Below are 20068 nucleotides of genomic sequence, written 5' to 3'. Positions count from 1 at the left end.
CAGTCTCATCTCATTACTAGTTTAAATAGAAAAGAAATGTATTAAAGGATACAGATGGCTCCCAGAGTCTGAGTGGGCAGAAAATAAGGCTTGGGAGCTATCATAGTACTAATGCCAAAATTGTGTTGTTCTGTTGCTCCACTGGAGACACCGGAAGCCTGAGGGTAGTAAGTCCATGGTTGGGTACAAGTGTCTCTACCACCTATTCAGTGTCCTTCATTAAAACAGTACCTTGGGGATCATCTAATCCACACCTTTTGTATTACAAAAGAGCAAACAGACTCAGAGCAATAAAGACAGATTTGATCATGTCAGACTTTTAAGTTCTTAGTAGAGCTGATAATGTGGCTTAAGAATGTATTCTAGGAAAGATTCCAGAAGGCATAACACAATGCACAGTGATGTAATAGTCTTCTTATGCTGAGAATTGTTTGTGTGCATTATTGTGAAAGTACTAGCTATTCATGTTAATATTTTTGGAAATACTCCAAAATTATAGATTTGAAAAATAAATGTATTAGTTTTATTATCTCTATTTTGTTATTTGAGGCAGTCTGCTATGTCCCCCATCTTTTTACCCCTTTCACAGTAACAGAAACCCTAAATTTTTTCTGGGCCATGACCACTAACAATAAAGATTATGTTCCCAGTCTCCTTTGCAGCTGTGTGTGGCCATGTGATTACATTCTGCATAATGAGATGTAAACAGAATTGTATGCAGCTTCTGGGAAATGTTCTTAAAATGTGCTGTTTTTCCCTCTTTCCTACTGATTGGAATGTAGTTGGAGCTCTAGAAGCCATCTTGGACAATGAGGTGAACTTGAGAATGAGATGCTTATGTGGTAAAGCAAGAAGACAGGAGCCTGGATTCCTAACACCATGGAACCCCTTACCAACTGGACTCATTACCTCCAGATTTCTTTCTTTCTTTCTTTCTTTTTTGAGATTTTATTTATTTATTTGTCAGAGAGAGAGCGCACAAGCAGGGGGAGTGGCAGGCAGAGGGAGAAGCAGGCTCCCTGAGGAGCAGGGAGCCCAATGTGGGACTTGATTCCAGGACCCTGGGATCATGACCAGAGCCAAAGGCCGGCACTTAACTGACTGAGCCACCCAGGCATCCCCCTCCAGATTTCTTAATACATGAGAAACAAATAAGCTTTCTTTTTTGTTTCTTGCTATTTCAGTTTATTTTAGTTTTTTTTTTTCCCTGTTATTTGTAGCTGAATCAGATCTGAATTTATTATTCCTGGACTGGGCCACCTCAATTGTTAATGCTGATGTAGACCTGATTGGGTGATATAATCCCAACTCGGGCATGTCATGTACAAGCCAGGGACAAATGGATGCCACAGTCTTGAGATGCAGTCCCCAAATGCACAGCAGACCACTACCACCAGCCGGCCTAGCACTCACGTAAGTGTTAAGCCCAAATAACACCAACCAATCAACAAGAATCTGAGACTTCACTTTTTTAATAGATATAGATAGAAATAGTTCATGGTCTTTTGGTTGTAAAAGATGTACTCCATTCCTCTTTTTTCAAACTTCATCTCTGGACTGGGTGGGTACTCTGCTTGCCAGAAAAACTTTTACACTCCATACTCAATCTTTGCTCTTTAATAGTCTGTTTTTTTTCTTTAATACGATTCATTTTTAAAAACATTAAACTCTTTGGGTATCTGCCTGGCCCAATCAGTACAGCATGTGACTCTTGATCTCAGGGTTGTGAGTTCGAGCTCCAGGTTGGATGTAGAGATTAAAATAAAATCTTTGAAACAAACAAACAAAAAACAATTAAGCTATTTTAAAAGCGTGCTAATGACATGGTCTGTGGGAAAGCTATCTTTAGATCTCTGGTGAAATTGCTATGGAAAATATATTTCTAGTATTCCTCACATATGAACAAAAAAGACAATTAATCTTGACAATATGTCAGTGGTAGTTATATTCACATGGGCCCACAAATAACTTACCAAAGTCCTTACATTTTCTCAAAGGGTCAAACATTCTAAAGATTATATGGATAATAACAGGTGACATTAAGTACTATAATTTCATCCTCCTCATAACCCTATTCAGTAGGTTCTGTTATTAATACTGAGAAAACAGAAGCACAGTCTAAGGTCACTAAGTAGTAAATGATGGAACTGAGGTTCAAATCCTCAGAGCTTCTGCTCTGGGCTTTTGTGTGTGGGAGTGGGTGAGGGGACATGTATAACTTTTCAATTTTTTGAAGTGCTTTTATATTTATTTGTGTGGAATATAGACTGTAATCTGGATAATTGGAAGAATGCCTCTTGCCTCAGTTATTCAGACTTTTGAAGTTGACACAGTTCCTCTTCAAATTAATGTTAATTTTCTTTCTTTTTTAAAAGATTTTATTTTTAAGTAATCTCTACTCCCAACATGGGGCTCAAACTTATAACCCCGGAGATCAAGAGTTGCATGCTCTACCCACTGAGCCAGCCAGGCACCCCAGTGGTCATTTTCTTAATTGCTTAATATTAACATATATTATCTTGCATGTATAGATATAAATAAATGCGTTTTATACATATTTTTACATAAATAAATGTATGGAAATAAAATCATAAAGTTAAAGAAAATGTGGTACATGTACATATTTGCATACATAACTTTAGATAATATAGCTTGCAATTTATTTTATCTTATTCTTCTCACACATTTGATTTACTCTTTTATAATTTTATTATTTATTTTTAAAAAAATTTTGTTAGAGAGAGCTCAAGCAGGGAGAGTAGCAGGCAGAGGGAGAAGCAGACTTCCCGCTGAGCGGGGAGCCAGACTCAGACTCAATCCCAGGGCCCTGGGATCATGACCTGAGCTGAAGGCAGATGCTTAACCAACTGAGCCACCCAGGTGACCCTCTTTTATAATTTTAATAAAATACTTCAAGCTATAGAAAAGTAGAGAGAATGTTGCGACACTACTCATCTTCGTGGTTTGTCCAATCTTGATGCTGTATTTGCTACAGATAACTTTTTTTGTTTTTTGAATAATATATTTATATGTTCAAAAAAGGTATAGGGGGGACTGGCTGGCTCCCTTGGTAGAGCGAGTGACTCTTGATTTCAGGGTCATGGTCATGAGTTCAGACCCCACTTTGGGGTAAAGCTTACTTTTAAAAAAGGTACAGAGTTAAGTCCCCAACCTACCTCATCCCATATGCCCAGTTCCCATCCCATTAGTTACATATTTATTTTCCTCACTTGTGTGAATGGGTGGGCAAGTAAGTAAATACGAATATATTTGGACTCACTTTTTTTAAGTAAACTCTACCAAGTGGGGCTTGAACTTACTACCATGAGATCAAGAGTCGCATGCTCTATGGACTGAGCCAGTCAGGCTCCCCTTAACTCACTTAAAAAAAAAAATTTACAGGTAACATATTTTTTACATTTTTGTGTCTACACTCCTAACACTAACGCTTTACCACCTCTTTCCTCAGCTTGTTATTCAATAAACAGTAAAACTCAATGTTCAAGGAATTGTTATTAACTCTGAAGAATCGGTAGTTTCTTATCAAATTCTTTCGCCTCTATTCTTTCTGCTCCATCCACAAGCCAGTTTTCTAGAAAACAGACGTTTCCCCAAAGTCTAAAGTGCCTAGAGCGAAACAAATACGAGCGTTAAGCGAATAAATTTCACCTCCTCTAAGGAATTCCGGAGGGCGGAGGCAGCGGGACCCCGGAAAGGCGGGGACGGACGCGGGTGGGCGGCACCCGTGGGGAGGCGGGTCCCGCGGACTCCACCCAAGCCCTGCGCAGATTTGGCGCCAAACGCCGAGGCCTCTTCTCGCGGAGGGATCTCCCGAGTCTCGCGATCAACGCTGTTTGGAAGCCGCGCTTAGCCCCGCGCTGTGGCTGTCGCAGTGCGCCCGAGGTGAGGAGTGGGTAGCGGGCGAGTGGAGGGCTGCGGGACGCGGCGGTCGAGCGAGGGGGACGGAGGAGCAGGGTGCTGGGGAGTCGTGGGGAGGGAGTGTGGAGGTTGGAGGAAAAGACTGAGACGGACCTGGGCAGAGCGGGACTGGAGAGGCCGCGACCGGTGGGGAAGAGGGCGGGCACTTTTACCTGTCGTTTTTCTTTGGGGTCCCCCTCTCGCCAAACTCAGCCTTTTAGCGGGAGCGAACGGGCATCAGTCCACCTTTACGTCGCCGGCTACTTTCTGTCCGGGGGCTTCTAAGCATAGAAAGCGTCTTGTGAATGTGGGATGAATGAAGTTGAAGGGAGACTAGGGCGGGTGCGGGGATGGGAAGGGTGGAGAGGGGGGATGGGGCGGGAGAGTGGTTTTAGGGTGGCTAGCAAAGGAGGACACGGAGTCAGTCTGGTGGGACTTCCCTTTCGACACGGGCTACTGTTTTGTTAATTTGGATGAAGTTGGACATTGGACCCCTAAGGGTCTGGGAACGCATTGGAGTTTGGATATTAAATTTCTTTCTTACCTTCACTCCTGTGAGAGTTTGAGGACTGGGGGCGGGGGCGGGGAAGCTAAGAGAATTTCATCGATGTCTGAAAACAGTGTGCAACCACCGTCAAGAAGTGAAAGATAAGAGAGCTACCGTATTCACAGCCAGTTTACTGACAGACCCCACCCCACGCTTGGCCAGTTCCTTACATTGCATCTTGCTACACTGAATATAGTTTGTGCCCTGCCATCAAATTCACAGCTCCCTGTTCTCAAAAGTGTGAACTCCATTTCTTCCCAATGAAACTTGACTAGAATTAAACTTAACTTGAATATCCGTATTGTAGATAGGAAGCTAGTTTAGATTATATGACTTCTAACTGCCTTTACAATTTTGAAAATCTGTGGTTATTGAACCTTACTTGAAGATAAGGTGGGTCATCATCAGGAGTTGATAACGTTGTTATGTATCTGTGGTCATGGAAATTTAGAATCGGAGAGCCTTTAGGGATCATTTAGCTCTAGTAGTATTACAGTTTGAAGGAAGCTTTGGAATCTTTATTCCGTCATTCAGCAAGTATTTATGGAGCATCTGCTGTATACCAGCTTTGGGGATACAGTGGTGGAGCACAAAGAGACTCACCTGGTCTTTGCCTTTTTTAGAGCTGCAGTCTAGTATGGAAGACAAACATTAGATAATCACAGAAATGGAATATGATATTGAGACTGGGTAAATGCTATGAAATTGGTACTTGACACTTTGAATGCTTATTATAGGCGGATTTAATTCAGGGAAATTGGGGTAGACTTATCTGAGGAGGTGAGAGTTGAGATCTGAAAGGGATAAGGAGTCCGGGAAGAGCCTTCAAGATAGGAAACAGCCTTATTATTATTAGCAAAGGACTCATGGCCCAAGGGATATGGCTCTTTCAAGAAACTGAAAGAAAAGATCATGAAGAGTTGTATGACGTGAGGCTGAAAAAGTAGGAAGGTGCCAAACCAGGCAGAGCCTTGGAGTTTTATCATTAGCCCAAGAGCAGTAGGAAGCCATTGAAATATTTAAGCTAAGTGGTAATGTGATTGGCTTTGTATTTCCAGACCTTCAGTCTAGCTGTAATATGGAGAATGGTTTGAAAAAGGCAAAAGTGGTTATGAGTAATGGAGTAACCAAAGGAAGAAATGTTAGGAAGTGGTTGTGGAGATAGGGAGAAATGAAAGACTTAACTGATGTTTAAGAAGTAAAATGGACAGGATATGTAGGATGGGGGAAGGAAGTATCAAGAATGACTTACAGGTTTCTTACTTGCATGGCTGGATAGATGTCACCCACTGAATTGGGAAAATTTAGAAGTTTGGTTTTGTACATGAGAAGTTATGGTTGCCTCTGAGAAATTGAAGAGCTGTAAAATGAGAAGTAGGGATCTGGAGCTTAGATTTGATGGTATCTCTGGGTAGAGATAAAAAATTAGATATTCATCTATAAATGATTATTAAAATCATGTGCATAAAGAAGTGAAGAGGGCCTAGGGTGGAGTCTTGAATACTTACTGACCAGACTAGGGGAAGATGAATCTGCAAAGAAGATCCAGGAGGAGTGTCCAGAAAGGGAGGAAAACCAAGTAAGTACTGTGATTCAGAAGCGAACAAAAATGCTTTTCCAGAAAAAGAAACTGATCAAAAGTGTTAGCTGTTGTTAAGAGGTCAAGTTCGATGGTACTGAAAAGCATCCTTTCAGGTTATCAACCTGAGGATTATTTCCCTTCTGTGAAAGGAAACCTTAACTAGAAGAGGAATATGTAAACAGATTTTTATAAAGCTACTCTGGTTATAGTGGGGGTGAGGTACCTGAACCCTGCCTATTTCACACCCATTTGGACCATAGTTGGAAACCCTCTGAGGGGAGACTCAACAGTTGAGATAAAATGATTTGCTGAAAATCATGCAGTTATTGGGTGGTAGGGTCTGTGTTAGAACTCACTTCTAATTTCTAACCTGGTTTTTTCCCATAACTACTCTCTACTTCTTTTCATGATGTGAGTTTGAAATACGGTTTAACCGACTGAAACACATGCATTTTGCTGCAGGTGGAACTTAACTGTGTAATAAGGAGACTACTTTGATGAATAAACAGGTTTATTTATTTATTTATTTTTTTCTGTAGAGGAAAAGATGCTGGAGCCACAGGAGAATGGCTTGATTGACCTACCAGATTATGAGCATGTAGAAGATGAAACTTTTCCTCCTTTTCCACCTCCAGCCTCTCCACAGAGAGAAGATGGTGAAGGAGCTGAACCTGATGAAGGTCTGTGTAGAATTCCAAAAAAGTGCCTGTGTTCAGTTATCCATCTATTAGCATAGAAATGATACATTTTATAGATGAGGCTTAAATTATTTAAGTAATATTAAATCTTGGTATATTTCACCAGAGTCAGGGAGAGGAGCACCTGTTCCTGTACCTCCAAAGAGAACAGTTAAACGGAATATACCCAAGCTGGATGCTCAGAGGTGCATTTACTATTTCCTTAAACATTTGTTCCCCCCCTTTTTCTAATGTTATTTTTTCCCCCTTATATTAAAAAACTTTTACTTGGGATGATTTGGAGATCAGTTATTTGTCTTTTTTTTTTTTTTTTAAATATTTATTTATTTATTTATTTGAGAGAGTGGGGAGGGCAGAGGGAGAGGGAGAGAGAATCTCAAGCAGATTCCCCACTGAGCATGGAGCCCACTGTGGGACTTAATCTCACGACCCTGAAATCATGGCCTGAGCTGAAATCAAGAGTTGAATGCTCAACTGACTGAGCCAGCCAGGCGCACTTTTTTTTTTTTTCCCCAGTTCAGCAGATAATATTTTTTTTTATGGTTTTGCTTTGGCCTTGAAACATATTTCTCTTCACAGATTAATTTCAGAGAGAGGGCTTCCAGCATTAAGGCATGTGTTTGATAAGGCAAAATTCAAAGGTAAAGGTCATGAGGTAAGAAATGTCTGATTTTTATTCTTTGTTCTTTCAAATATCAGTAGAACTGTGGGCCCATTATCATGTTCTGAGGAATCTTATAATGTTTCACATGTACCATCATTTATCATCGTATTTCTTGAGAAACTAAGATGTAGTGGAAAGGGCACTGCCTGCAGAATCAGAAAACATGTCTTGTAGTCTCATTTTTGCCACTGTATTACTTTAGGAAAATCACATCTAAGTCTGTAAGCTCTGAGTTTGTACTTTATAATTTCTAGGAATAAAACTGACTTAGTCTACCTTAAAGAGTGATTTTAGGCTTCTGGAGAGCAAAGACTTTACCTGTATCAATCACTTATGTGTCCCCAAGATATGACACATATCTTGTCATGTGTCTGATTCATAATAGACATCATTTAAGTTGAAAAATGAAGACATTTAAGAACGGTTGATCACTGTCTAAATGTATATTGTAAAGGTTCTTATCTTACCTTTTTTTTTTTTTTTTTTTAAGTAGGCTTCATGCCTAGCATGGAGCCCAATGTGGGGCTTGAACTCGTGACCGTGAGATCGAGACCTGGGCTGAGATTAAGAGTCAGATGCTTAATTGACTGAGCCACCCAGGCACCCCTAAAAGGCTCTTATCTTGGAATAATGTAGATTATAGGTACAATTTTTTGCAGATTATGAAGTATTTTCAAATACTTTAATTCTCAAACCTGTGGGGTAGGTGTTGGTCCCATTATCTAGTTAAGGAATTTTAAGAGTTTTTTAAAAGGTTTTATTTATTTATTTGATAGCGAGCACAAGCAGGGGCGTGGCAGAGGGAGAGGGAGAAGCAGACTCCCCACTGATCAGGGAGCCCGATTCGGGGTTCCATTCCAGGACCCTGGGATCATGACCTGAGCTGAAGGCAGCCACTTAACTGACTGAGCCGCCCAGGCACTGGAATTTTAGAGTTTTAAGTGTCCAATGCCAACAGTTAAGGGGAGAGCTTAGACTTCCTCTTTCATAGCCTAGCTAGAGTAATGTTAATACAGAAGTGAGCATCATCTTAGTGTGGTATGCAGGATAATAGGAAAGAGGGAAGAGGTTGAAAGCAGACAGCAATTCAGATACTGTTGCACTACCAGGGTGAAGGTGAACAAGGTAAAGATAGCCTGATAGGGTAGTAGTAGAGAGATAAACAAAATACAGTACTTGTAGGCATGGGATATGAGGAGGTAAAAAGTAAAAAATAATCCCAAGAGGGGTGCCCAGCTGGCTCAGTTGGTAGAGCATGTGACTCTTGATCTTGGGGTCGTGAATATAAGCCCCACATTGGGTATAGAGCTTATTTTAAATAAATAAATAAATAAATAAATAAATAAATAAATAAATAAATAAATAAATATTGGGTGTAGAAGCTTACTATAAATAAATAAATAAAAACAAAAAATCCAAGATTTCAGAAGCTGGGAGGCTGAAAAATTATAGTACCTTTGCTCAGCTTCAGCAGACAGGAAGAGAGAAGTCTGTGTCCTATTTTGCCACAAAACTAAATGTAAATCAGGATATTTTAAAAGCATACCCAATTCGGAAAAAAAAAAAAGGGACACCTACCTGGCTCAGTCAGTGGAGCATGGGACTTGATCTTGGGGTTGTGAATTCAAGCCCCAGGTTGGACGTAGATCTTACTTAAAACAAAAAACTCCAAACCGTACTCATCTCAGTTAATTCATTGCCCTTGTTGAAATTTTCAGGTTGTAATGATGAATTGGTGCTTTGAATTTAATGAAGTCTTCATCATTTTCATAATAAGTACTTTATTAAAATAAATGAGTTTATATGAAGGATAAAAATTTCGTGTTTCTTCACTGGGTGAGGGTGAGCTCTGGGCATTTATGCTTTTTAGTGTTCTGTACTTTGCCCTTGGAAATTCTTACTGTTTTGTCACAAAGTTGAATCCGCACTGCTTTTTTCTCCATGTATGACTTGGGACTTATTTAGGTGTATTTAGGTGTTTCTCTTGTGATGTTTAGGTCTAATATGACATTGTGAGGTGACTGACCAGCTCCCCCCAACAATTGGAAAATAATCTTAGGTGATTGAATTAAAAACAAACAAACTTACCTTTATTATCAGAATGAGAAGGATAACACATACTCTCAGTATTACTTTAATATATATGCTGCCGAAGCAAGCTCTTAGTATTACATGTTTAGTTACTGGTAGGGTTGACCATTGGCTTCTTAGACAAGATCAGATAACAACAATAATGGCCAGTATTTGAGTGTATACTTTGTGTCAGGCACTTTACTTATTTCTCATAACCCTACAAAGTGTGTATACTATTATTCTCATACATGAAAAAGAAGGCACAGCGGCAATGTGATTTGCTTAAAGTCATACAACTATTAAGTAGCAGGATTGAGATTTTGATTCTATACAGTGTGATCCAGAGCCTGTGCTTTTGACTGTTCTATTTTTTTTTAAAGATTTATTTATTTGAGAGAGCGAGAAAGAGAGAGAGAGTACATGAGGGGGGGGAGGGTCAGAGGGAGAAGCAGACTTCCCGCTGAGCAGGGAGGGAATCGATCCAGGGACTCCAGGATCATGACCTGAGCCGAAGGCAGTCGCCCAACCAACTGAGCCACCCAGGCCCCCGCGACTTTCTATTTTTTTTTTTAAATTATTATTTATTTGACGGAGCACAAGCAGGGGGAGCAGCAGAGGCAGAGGGAGAGGCAGACTCCCCGCTGAGCAGGGAGCCCAATGTGGGACTCGATCCCAGGATACCCAGATCATGACCTGAGCCAAAGGCAGATGCTTAACGGACTGAGCCATCCAGGCGCCCCTTGACTATTCTCTTTTTAAAATACTGTTAAGGGGTGCCTGGGTGGCTCAGTCAGTTAAGTGTCTCCCTCTTGGTTTCTGCTTGGGTCATGATCTCAGGGTTGTGAGATCAAGAGAGCCCCACATTGGGCTCCCCACTTAGTGGGGAGTGTGTTTGGGGATTTCTCTTCCTCTGCTCTTTCCCCCCACTCGTGTGTGCAAGCTCTCTCACACTCAAAAATAAGTAAATCTTTAAAATACTGTTACAAGAAGAATAAAATATTTTACATTAAAACCAGGAATTTGGAATTTTGTTATTCATTAGTCCAGTTTATTAAACTTTGTTTTCATTTTAATTTTTAAAAATTTTAGTGTTAAATTGAAATTTCACATATGAAGAGGAATTGTGCCCTGAGAATGTTTAAACTGTTGTGAGTCTTTGTACTTTGCCCTTGGGATTTCTGAATATATTTTCAGTTTTGAATTCTCAGTGCTTTGTTCTGTATATATGATTTAGGGACCTGTCATTTTGTTTAGTTGTTCCTAAAAGATAACTTGACATATTTTATTAAAGCTTATTTTCACATGTTACTTTACAGTTCTGAAAAGATACATGATTATCCATCTGCCTTCAGCTCAGTTCATGATCCCTGAGTCCTGGGATCGAGCTCTGCATCAGCCCCACATCACATCTGGCTACCCGATCAGCAGGGAGACTGCTTGTCCCTCTCCCTCTGCCGTTCCCCCTGCTTGTGCTCTCTCTTACACTCTCTCTCTCCAATAAATAAATTCTTTTAAAAAAAGATACATGATTATCTTTTAACTTTCATTAAGTTTTTATACTGGGTTTTTTTTTTTTTAAATCATATCCAGTGCTCTTTTAGACTGTAATCCTCTAAGCTCAATAAATAGTTCTCTTCTTAAAGTTTCTTCAGAAGTTTCTTAACCTTATAAATATAAAATGACACCAGTGACTTTGGCATTACTATTCAATTCTAAAATCTGCTGACAAGGTCAGTTGTGAGAATGAATCTTCTATTTAGCATTTTTATTTTTATGTGCCAGGCTGAAGACTTGAAAACGCTAATCAGACACATGGAGCATTGGGCACATAGGCTATTCCCTAAACTGCAATTTGAGGATTTTATTGACAGAGTTGAATACCTGGGAAGTAAAAAGGAAGTTCAGGTAGGTGTTGAGATTATTATGAATATCATTCATAATGCTAAGTAGTGCCAAGAATGGATTTTAGTTGAGGCTAAGTCACTGTTTGGCATTTTCATTTTGAAATCTGTCATGGTAGAAGGAAAATTAGTAGTTATTTGAAGAACAACTTTTTGAAACTAAGAATTGAATAAATTCTCATTTTCCCCCAAATGTTACTGATGAAAATGTAAAAATATTCTTTATTTTCAGACCTGTTTAAAACGAATTCGACTTGACCTGCCTGTTTTACATGAAGATTTTATTAGCAATAATGGTAAGAATATAGGTTTATTTATAATAATTTTGCTTTTAGAAATAGATCTAGTTGGGGCAGGGGTAGATTAAGCAGTGGGTTCTTCATCTATATTGAGTATTGAGTAAACATAATTACAGTAAATAGGAATGAGTTAAAATGCCTTGGTACATCTAGAATGTTGTTTGACACTTGTTTCTTAAAGACATGCCTCCAGTGCCATTAAGAGATGCTGTAAAAATATATTTAGTCAGAGAACTTGAACCTTTGAGAACTGATACCCACTGAGCCTTTGTAGTGCTTGGTTAATGAAAATAAATGACAAGATGTAGTGTTCATATACATATACACCATTAAAAGTGGCTCTGGGGAATTAGAATAATTAGATGATGAAATAGTTTACATTTCCCTTAAGAGTATAGATCCAGTACACAGATGGTCCCCAGCTTAACAACGGTTTGACTTACGGTTGTTTGACTTTATAATGGTACAGAAGTGATAGGCATTCAGTAAAAAACATACTTAGAATTTCAAATTTTAATTTTTTTCCCCAGGCTAGCATATGTGCTGTGATACTCTCTTGTGATGCTGGGCAGGAGCGGCCACACTGCCCAGTCAGCCACATGGTCATGAGGGTAAACAACTGATAGACTGACCACCATTTTGAACCCATACAACCATTCTGTTTTCCACTTTCAGTACAGTGTTCCATAAATTACATGAGATATTCAATACTGTATTATAAAATAGGCTCTGTGTTACATGATTTTGCCTAACTAGGCTAATGTAAATGTTCTGAGCACATTTAAGATAGGTGAGGCATATTGAATCCATTTTTGACTTAAGATTTTGTCAACTGATGATGGTCTTATCAGGATGTAACCCCATTTTTAGTTGAGGAAGATTTCTATAGGTCTTCAGTAAGACCCATGTGACTGTTCCTGGTACTGATTGCATTTGTTAGTTGTACAGTGCAACCATAGGCGGTCACACACATCAAAACATATGGTTCCTGCCGACAGGGTCTGTATAGTTATCAGATTCTCTGTGCGATGGCTCCATACATGTTTGTTTGTTTTTGTTTTTTAAACTTTTAATAGATGTGGTAGAAAATACAGCTCCCTGTAGAATCCCCCCAAGTTATTGATAAATTGGAAAATGTGAAGAATTGTGATTTAACTAATCCAAGATTTAATATTTTGGTAAGGTATGATATGTATCACTGGCATAGGATTTGGTATATGGAAAGGAATTAGTAACTACAGTAAATCCCACAGCACATACCACTGGGTTAGATAGTTTATTCCGGTAGCAGTTTTTGAGCTGCATAGTGTGTGCTTGAGTTTCAGGGATAAAGATGAATAAGATCAGACCCCTTGCTTCATGGGCTAGCAGACTAGTGAATGAGTGAGACATAAGATCACCCGATAGGTGCTGAAATTAGAGGGAGAAACGGGGCACAGCGTAGGTTGCAAAGGAGAGCATAGTTGCTTTTACCCAGGGGAGGGGAAAGAAAACCTTACAGGACAAATCACAAGTACTTTGAATGAGAAGCAGTAGAGTTCAGGCAAAGGTGGTTTTTGAGAGAGGGACTCATTTGTGCAGAGGCGTAAGTGAACCCGGGACTACTGATGGGATTATAGGCTTGCTGAAATACTGGGTACATAGAAGAGGCCTCTATCACAGAGCCTTGTTTGTTGAATCTGTCTTTGTATCCTAAAAGAATGGTCTTCAGATCTTTTGGATAAAGGCACTACAGTGGGAAAAGTGTTTTGAGTATTTTATTTATTTTTTATAGTACATGTACTACTGATATAACTAATACTTTTTTTTTTAAGATTTTATTTGTTTATTTGACAGAGAGAGAGACAGCGAGAGAGGGAACACAAGCAGGGGGAGTGGGAGAGGGAGAAGCAGGCTTCCCGCGGAGCAGGGAGCCCGATGCGGGGCTCGATCCCAGGACCCTGGGATCATGACCTGAGCCGAAGGCAGATGCTTAACGACTGAGCCATCCAGGTGCCCCAATACTTTTTTTTTTTTTTTTAAGATTTTATTTATTTGAGAGAGTGAGCGAGTGCTGAGTACGAGCCGGGAAAGGGGCAGAGGGAGAGAGAGAAGCAGATTCCCTGCTGAGTGCGGAGCCCAATTCGGGGGCTCTATCCCAAGACCCTGTGATCATGACCTGAGCCGAAGTCAGACACTTAACCGACTGAGCCACCCAGGCACCCAAAAGTGCACATTTTTTTTCTCACAAGAACATTACCATGAGGTTTAAAGTGAGAACAATATGACTTAATATTCTACTGAGTATTTTATTTTCTCCAAAATTTGGGGCTGATACCTCATTGATGTTGTAGATACAGTTATTCTCCCCCCCACCCCCCCATCTTGGTTTCACCTTACTAAGATGCATCCAAATAGAAGTAGAGTATCCTTAACCACACTTAATGTTTTCCCATCCCATCACTAATGCAAGGATTTTTGTTGAAGTCACAAGCGAATTATCATCTACGTTTTTTCAGTCAGTTGTTTTTCTTAAAAGTTAATCAGGGGTTAAATTTTAATATTTTTGACAGAGAGATAGTCCTGTAACTCCTCTGCTCAGAGCCCCGTAGTGGCTCCTTATTTCACCCAAAGCGAAAGCCGAAATCCTTAATGTCCTCCTTGGCCCTACAGTATCTATTCCTTACCCCACCCCCCTCGCTTCTCTGACTGTATCTTTTACAGTTCTCCACTCAGAGTGCTTTAGCGACTGCTTGCCTCCTAGCTGTTCTTTAAGTCTTTTGCACTCTTACACTCAGCCTTGAACATATCCTTCATCCTCCTTCCCACCCCCAAGTCTGCATGGCTGTCTTACCCCTTCAAACTGTGCTCAGATGTCAACTCCGTGAAGTTGTACTCCTACCCCCAGCCCTGATTCCCCTATCCTTTTTTCCCCATAGTACTCATTTCCCTTTAATTATTGTATATTTGCTTATCGGTTAGTTTATATGTGCCAAAATGATGGCATCCTGTAGCATGTTGAATATTTGTCTTAAGCTTCTTTGCCATAGTCGCTTGCCTGTTAATGTTGCAGTGAGTGAATTTCATGTGTGGTTCTAATTTTTTTAATCCCATTTTTATCAGTCGAAACTCTATCAGTGGTTATGTTCACATTGGTTTCCCATAAAATATTGTACTAAGGAGGCCATGTACTACGGAAGAGATGACTACTTTCATGGCTCACAAACAGTAGTTCTTTACGTATGTCATTACCATTAACTCGGAATCCTGTACACCCTGCAAGGTGAAGCATGGTAGAAACCCCAAAATTGCATAATTGGTTCTAATACTTGTTTCTTTTTTTTTAAAGATTTTATTTATTTATTTGAGAGAGAGAATGAGAGAGAGAGAGCACATGAGAGGGGGGAAGGTCAGAGGGAGAAGCAGACTCCCTGCCGAGCAGGGAGCCCGATGCGGGACTCGATCCCGGGACTCCAGGACCATGACCTGAGCCGAAGGCAGTCGCTCAACCAACTGAGCCACCCAGGCGCCCCCTAATACTTGTTTCTTCTCTAGCAATGTTTTCTCCCTGTACCCCATCAATATTTCCTGACAAAGGAATGCATCTTAGTTTCTTGCTACATTTTTTTTTCCATGTCAGGACAAGTGTATTGATTTTTGTCTTTCACTGTTAAGGAAGAAACATCAAAAGGGATTTGGTTGTAAAATTAAATATCATAGGATTTTTAACCTCACCGGAATAATTATAAAGGACCTGTTTTAAACGTTTGCTAGTTGTGATGGTTTTTACTATATTAGCTAATACCTCAAGGCACAGTATATACATAGGACAAGGTTAGTGTGTGAAAATTTGTATTTCAAATGGTGGTCTCGGTGATTTTTTTTTTTTTTTTGCCTACTTGTCAGATCAGATGACATTTTTTTTTAACCCTGTAATGTGAATGATGTAGGAAGAAGGTGAAGTTTCAGCTTTGCTGTTTTCTTAATTCTTGTTTCTCTATTTTCTACCTTCTCTTCTATATATTATTTTACAAAAATCTTTTTAAGCTACCACTTGTGCATTTTGTTGAGGTTGTTTTGGTGTTAAAACTAGACAGTCTGCTTGGGCGCCTGGGTGGCTCAGTTGGTTAAGCGACTGCCTTCGGCTCTGGTCATGATCCTGGAGTCCCGGGATCGAGTCCCACATCGGGCTCCCTGCTTGGCAGGGAGTCTGCTTCTCCCTCTGACCCTCTTCCCTCTCGTGCTATCTCTCATTCTCTCTCTCTCAAATAAATAAATAAAATCTTTAAAAAAAATAAAACTAGACAGTCTGCTTAACTGGGTGATCAGAATCAGCTGTATGTCACAGTATGCTGAAATTTAAAAAATGAGTGAGGGCCCAGCTCTCCCGCCCTTCTGCAGTGTGGAGCTGTTTGCCTTTAAGGTAGCACCCAGGCCACACAATAACTGTCATATGGATAAATGATAGTTTGTCACTGCCTGTCTTTATTTTAAGTTAGTTCAATAATTTTAAGTTAGTTCAGTAATTTTTCTAAATTCTTAAATATAAATGGAAGATACAATATATACCACTGTGGATCATTTTGAGGGCATCCTACTTTGAGATAACTGGTGTATAGGGCTTTAAGAATTTATTAGGACTAATGTAGAGAGCACAATTTTTTAAATTAATGTGGAAATAAGTCCACAGATCTCTAAACTTTTTTTCTTTGATTTTATTTTTTATTAAATATATATTTTAAAGATTTTATTTATTTGTGAGAATTGAGAGAAAGAGAGAGAGAGCACATGAGAGGGGGGAGGGTCAGAGGGAGAAGCAGACTCCCTGCTGAGCAGGGAGCCCAGTGCGGGACTCAATCGTGGGACTCCAGGATCATGACCTGAGCCGAAGGCAGTCGCTTAACCAACTGAGCCACCTAGGTGCCCTGAAAGATTTTATTTTTGAGTAATCTCTACACGCATTGTGGGTCTTAAACTCACAACCCCAAGATCAAGAGTTGCGTGCTCTGACTGAGCAAGCCAGGCACCCTTCCTTTTTCATTTTGTGTCTGAGTTTTACCCTATTAAAAAATAGCTTATATAAAATTATTACTGTGTTATATAGACACTATAGCAAGCTATTGAAATGTTTTTGTTTAAAGCAAGAATATGGTTTGGATTCTTTTAAGTTCATTAGCCCAAGCAGAAAATATTTTCTAATAATAACTAAGAACTTGTGCTTTCTGTTCATGCATATTTTTAAACTAGTATTTCCATTTGACCTAAAATGTCTCTTTAAAATGATTTATAAGGGCGACTGGGTGGCTCAGTCGGTTAAGTGTCTGCCTTCAGCTCAGGTCATGATCCCGGGGTCCTGGGATCGAGTCCCGCATCGGGCTCCCTGCCAAGCAGGGAGTCCGCTTCTCCCTCTCACCCTACCCCCTCTTGTGTTCGCTCTGTCTCAAATAAATAAAATCTTAAAAAAAAAGTGATCACTCCTCTTAAAATGATTTATAAATATTCCTTTTACTTGTTTGAATCAAGCACGTACAGGTGTCCCTTGAACACCACAGGTTTGAATTGAGCAGGTCCAGGTACAGATTTCTTAAGGGTCAGTACTGTAAAATGTATTTTCTCTTCCTTATGTTTTTCTTTAATAACATTTTCTTTTCTCTAGCTGACTTTAAAAGTATAGTATAAAATACACATAATATAGGTAATATGTGTTAATTGACTATGTTATTCGTATTCTGGTCAACAGTAAGCTATTAGTAGTTAAGCTTTGGGGGAGGCAGAAGTTCTATGTGGATTTTTGACTGTGCTGGGGGTTGGCATCCCTAACTCCTCTGTTGTTCAAGGATCATCGGTATTTGGAACATTCTCACGCCCCAGAGCAATTTGAGGAAACAAATAGTTTCTTCAGGTCTGGCACCTTGTTACTTTAAACTGGTTTTTAACTAAGAGCTGCATTAAGCTTTTTCTAACTAAAGATGTACTAACTTTCATCTCTACTGCAGATGAAGGAGAAAATCATGGCCATGATGTAACTGCTACCCAATCAGATCCCTTTTTGACAAACTCATTGGAAAGTGAGAATTTTGCTTCTGAGTCAGGTAGAAGCCTAACAGAAGAACAACAACAGAGAATTGAGAGAAATAAACAACTGGCCTTAGAAAGAAGGCAGGCCAAGCTGAATAACAGTCAGTCCCTCGGAAATGGTAAATTTTATGCTGGGTTTTATGTGCTACCATTGATATATTAGGGCATGTTAGAAATTTTAACTTCTCTACTATCTGCAAAATAAAATGCCTCTAGGAATAGAAAAATCTGATATATTAAGTTTATGTATATCTGAGAAAGAGCACGTGTGTGTGTGAGCATGAGCTATTTGGAATCCTCAAAGAATAAATGAATCCAAGATGGTTCTCTGGATAGCGGATTACCTCTTAAAAATGTTTTTTAATCACTTCAACTTGATTCTGAATCTTTCAAAAATACATTCTTCCCTGACTCCTTAAAGTATGTGACACGTATTTTATCTTTATTTTTTTTTAAGATTTTAAAAATTTATTTATTTGAGAGAGAGCGAGCGAGCACGAGGGGGGGAGGGGCAGAAGGAGAAGCAGGCTCCTCGCTCAGCAAGGAGCCCGACTTGGGGCTCAATCCCAGGACCCTGGGATCATGACTTAAGCCAAAGGCAGATGCTTAACCAACTGAGCCTCATATTTTATCTTTAGCATCATAATTTTGAACATTAATTATTATGGTGCTTTCCTAAACATATAGAATGCCTTGTGCACCCTTTGAGGATTTCAGAGCCATTTGCTGTGACATTTAAATAGGTCCTTACTTTTTATTGCATTGTGTCACTTAGCTGTCAGTTTGCTTATCTGATGCATTCTCTTCTCTTTTTTAAAACTGTCTTAAGGGCTGCCTGGGTGGCTCCGTTGTTAAGCGTCTGCCTTCAGCTCAGGTCATGATCCCAGGGTGCTGGGATCGAGTCCCATGTCAGGCTCCCTGCTCAGCGGGGAGTCTGCTTCTCCCTCTGTCTGCCGCTCCCCCTGCTTGTGTGCATGCTCTCTCTCTCTCTGGCAAATAAATAAAAATCTTTTAAAAAATAAAACGGTCTTAACATTTGCTATTTTTAAAACAGATTGGGTTTGCTAATGCAAACTGGTTTTGAATGAAGCAGATTGCATGTCTTTCTCAATTTCCAATGTAGTTTTCCTTTTGAAATGGGAAAATAAGAATTATGGTTAAGTAGTGAAGATACCATGTTATAAAACAAGTTTCACCCAAGATAATGGAATTTGCAAGTGAAAATTAGTGTAACTACATTGTTGTTCTTTCCAATTAAAATCAGCTTAATCTTCAACTTTACAAATGGATATTTTATTACTACCAGGTGAAAAATTACATGAAGCTCCAACTATCATTGATGGCACTTCCTTTGCTGTCATTATCAAAGTGTACCTGGCAATAAGCATTTTAAGGCTCATCTTCTAACATATGACTTAAAATTTGCCTAAATAGAAATAAGGATCCTAAATTTTCTTTGCTAGAGATCACTTTGATGTATAGCTGTTAAGAGCATTTTTTTTTGAGCATTTGATTTTTAAAAACTTTTATCTCATAGCTGTGATATTGAATGAGAACAGTTGCATTTGGCTATGAAGACTTGCATTTTTGAGTGGACTTGATACATGTATAAAAATGACTATTTGGAAGAAAGTGATCATAAATTTTATTTCCACGATATAAGCTTGTGGAGAGATTTATATTTATCAGGTCAGATTGGATCAGGTGCTTATAAGGAGTAATAATGATGATTTCTCTTTCAGACTTGTTAATAAATACACCCAGGGCACAGACCATTGAAGAGGTTAATACAGGTGAGGATCAAGAGGAGGAGTCATTAGATGGATTTAACAAAGACATTCTAGACCATCCACATAATAATGCTGCTGCCAATGCTGTAAATGAGGAGGAGCAATTAAAAATAGAGAACACACAACTGGACCAATCCTTTTAAAATGTACAGTAGTAACTTTATGCTTTATCCAGAAATGTTACTGAGGTTGGATAGGCATCAACTAAGAAAATCCATTAACCTGCTATCCTCTAAGTTTTAGATTAGTATGTATTTTGTCTGCTTGGAGTGAAAATCCTTATGTAGTAAGACTTTCACAGATTCCGGTTTAAAATATGGTATTATTTATACTTGTTTCTTATTAACTTTAGTTGAGCCTGTTTATTCTCCTTAGTGTTTATTTTTATATAGATATAACTTTATAAAAATGATTAGTAGTTACAAGCACCTTCTGCTGCTAGTGTGCTACTGAATGTCTTGTTTTCACTAAATTGGGGGTTTTGAGATGTAAATATGTAATGATTATTAATGTCTTTTTTAAAAGAAATAAAAATCATA

The 20068-nt window shown here is 39.2% G+C and overlaps 1 protein-coding gene and 1 non-coding gene across 3 annotated transcripts; both read left to right on the top strand.

Moving 5' to 3' along the window:
• The first annotated feature begins 3789 nt into the window (after window positions 1–3789).
• On the top strand, window positions 3790–20068 carry TIPIN (TIMELESS interacting protein). 2 transcript variants are annotated; one of them, XM_027568739.2, is made up of 8 exons: window positions 3790–3903; window positions 6587–6727; window positions 6852–6930; window positions 7325–7400; window positions 11265–11387; window positions 11616–11679; window positions 17658–17858; window positions 19482–20068. In XM_027568739.2, the coding sequence occupies exons 2-8, from the start codon at window positions 6595–6597 to the stop codon at window positions 19670–19672; spliced, it is 867 nt and encodes a 288-aa protein (XP_027424540.1). In that variant the 5' UTR covers window positions 3790–3903; window positions 6587–6594; the 3' UTR covers window positions 19673–20068. The 2 variants fall into 2 exon arrangements, with proteins under 2 accessions (XP_027424540.1, XP_027424542.1); XM_027568741.2 differs by lacking the exon at window positions 3790–3903 and adding an exon at window positions 5961–6044.
• LOC113910801 lies at window positions 12590–12725 on the top strand. The gene has a single exon (XR_003516286.1).

Source organism: Zalophus californianus, chromosome 6 (assembly GCF_009762305.2).
Source record: "Zalophus californianus isolate mZalCal1 chromosome 6, mZalCal1.pri.v2, whole genome shotgun sequence".
Taxonomy (NCBI): Eukaryota; Metazoa; Chordata; class Mammalia; order Carnivora; family Otariidae; genus Zalophus; species Zalophus californianus.
Note: the sequence above shows the minus strand (reverse complement) of the source record. Positions and strands in the feature narration are given on the sequence as shown.

Excerpts from the sequence above, each read along its gene's own strand:
- TIPIN (XM_027568739.2), top strand. The coding sequence starts at position 6,595 with ATGCTGGAGCCACAGGAGAATGGCTTGATTGACCTACCAGATTATGAG. Across the intron at positions 11,388-11,615 it reads GAAGTAAAAAGGAAGTTCAG|ACCTGTTTAAAACGAATTCG; the intron begins GTAGGTGTTGAG and ends CTTTATTTTCAG. Across the intron at positions 11,680-17,657 it reads AGATTTTATTAGCAATAATG|ATGAAGGAGAAAATCATGGC; the intron begins GTAAGAATATAG and ends TCTCTACTGCAG.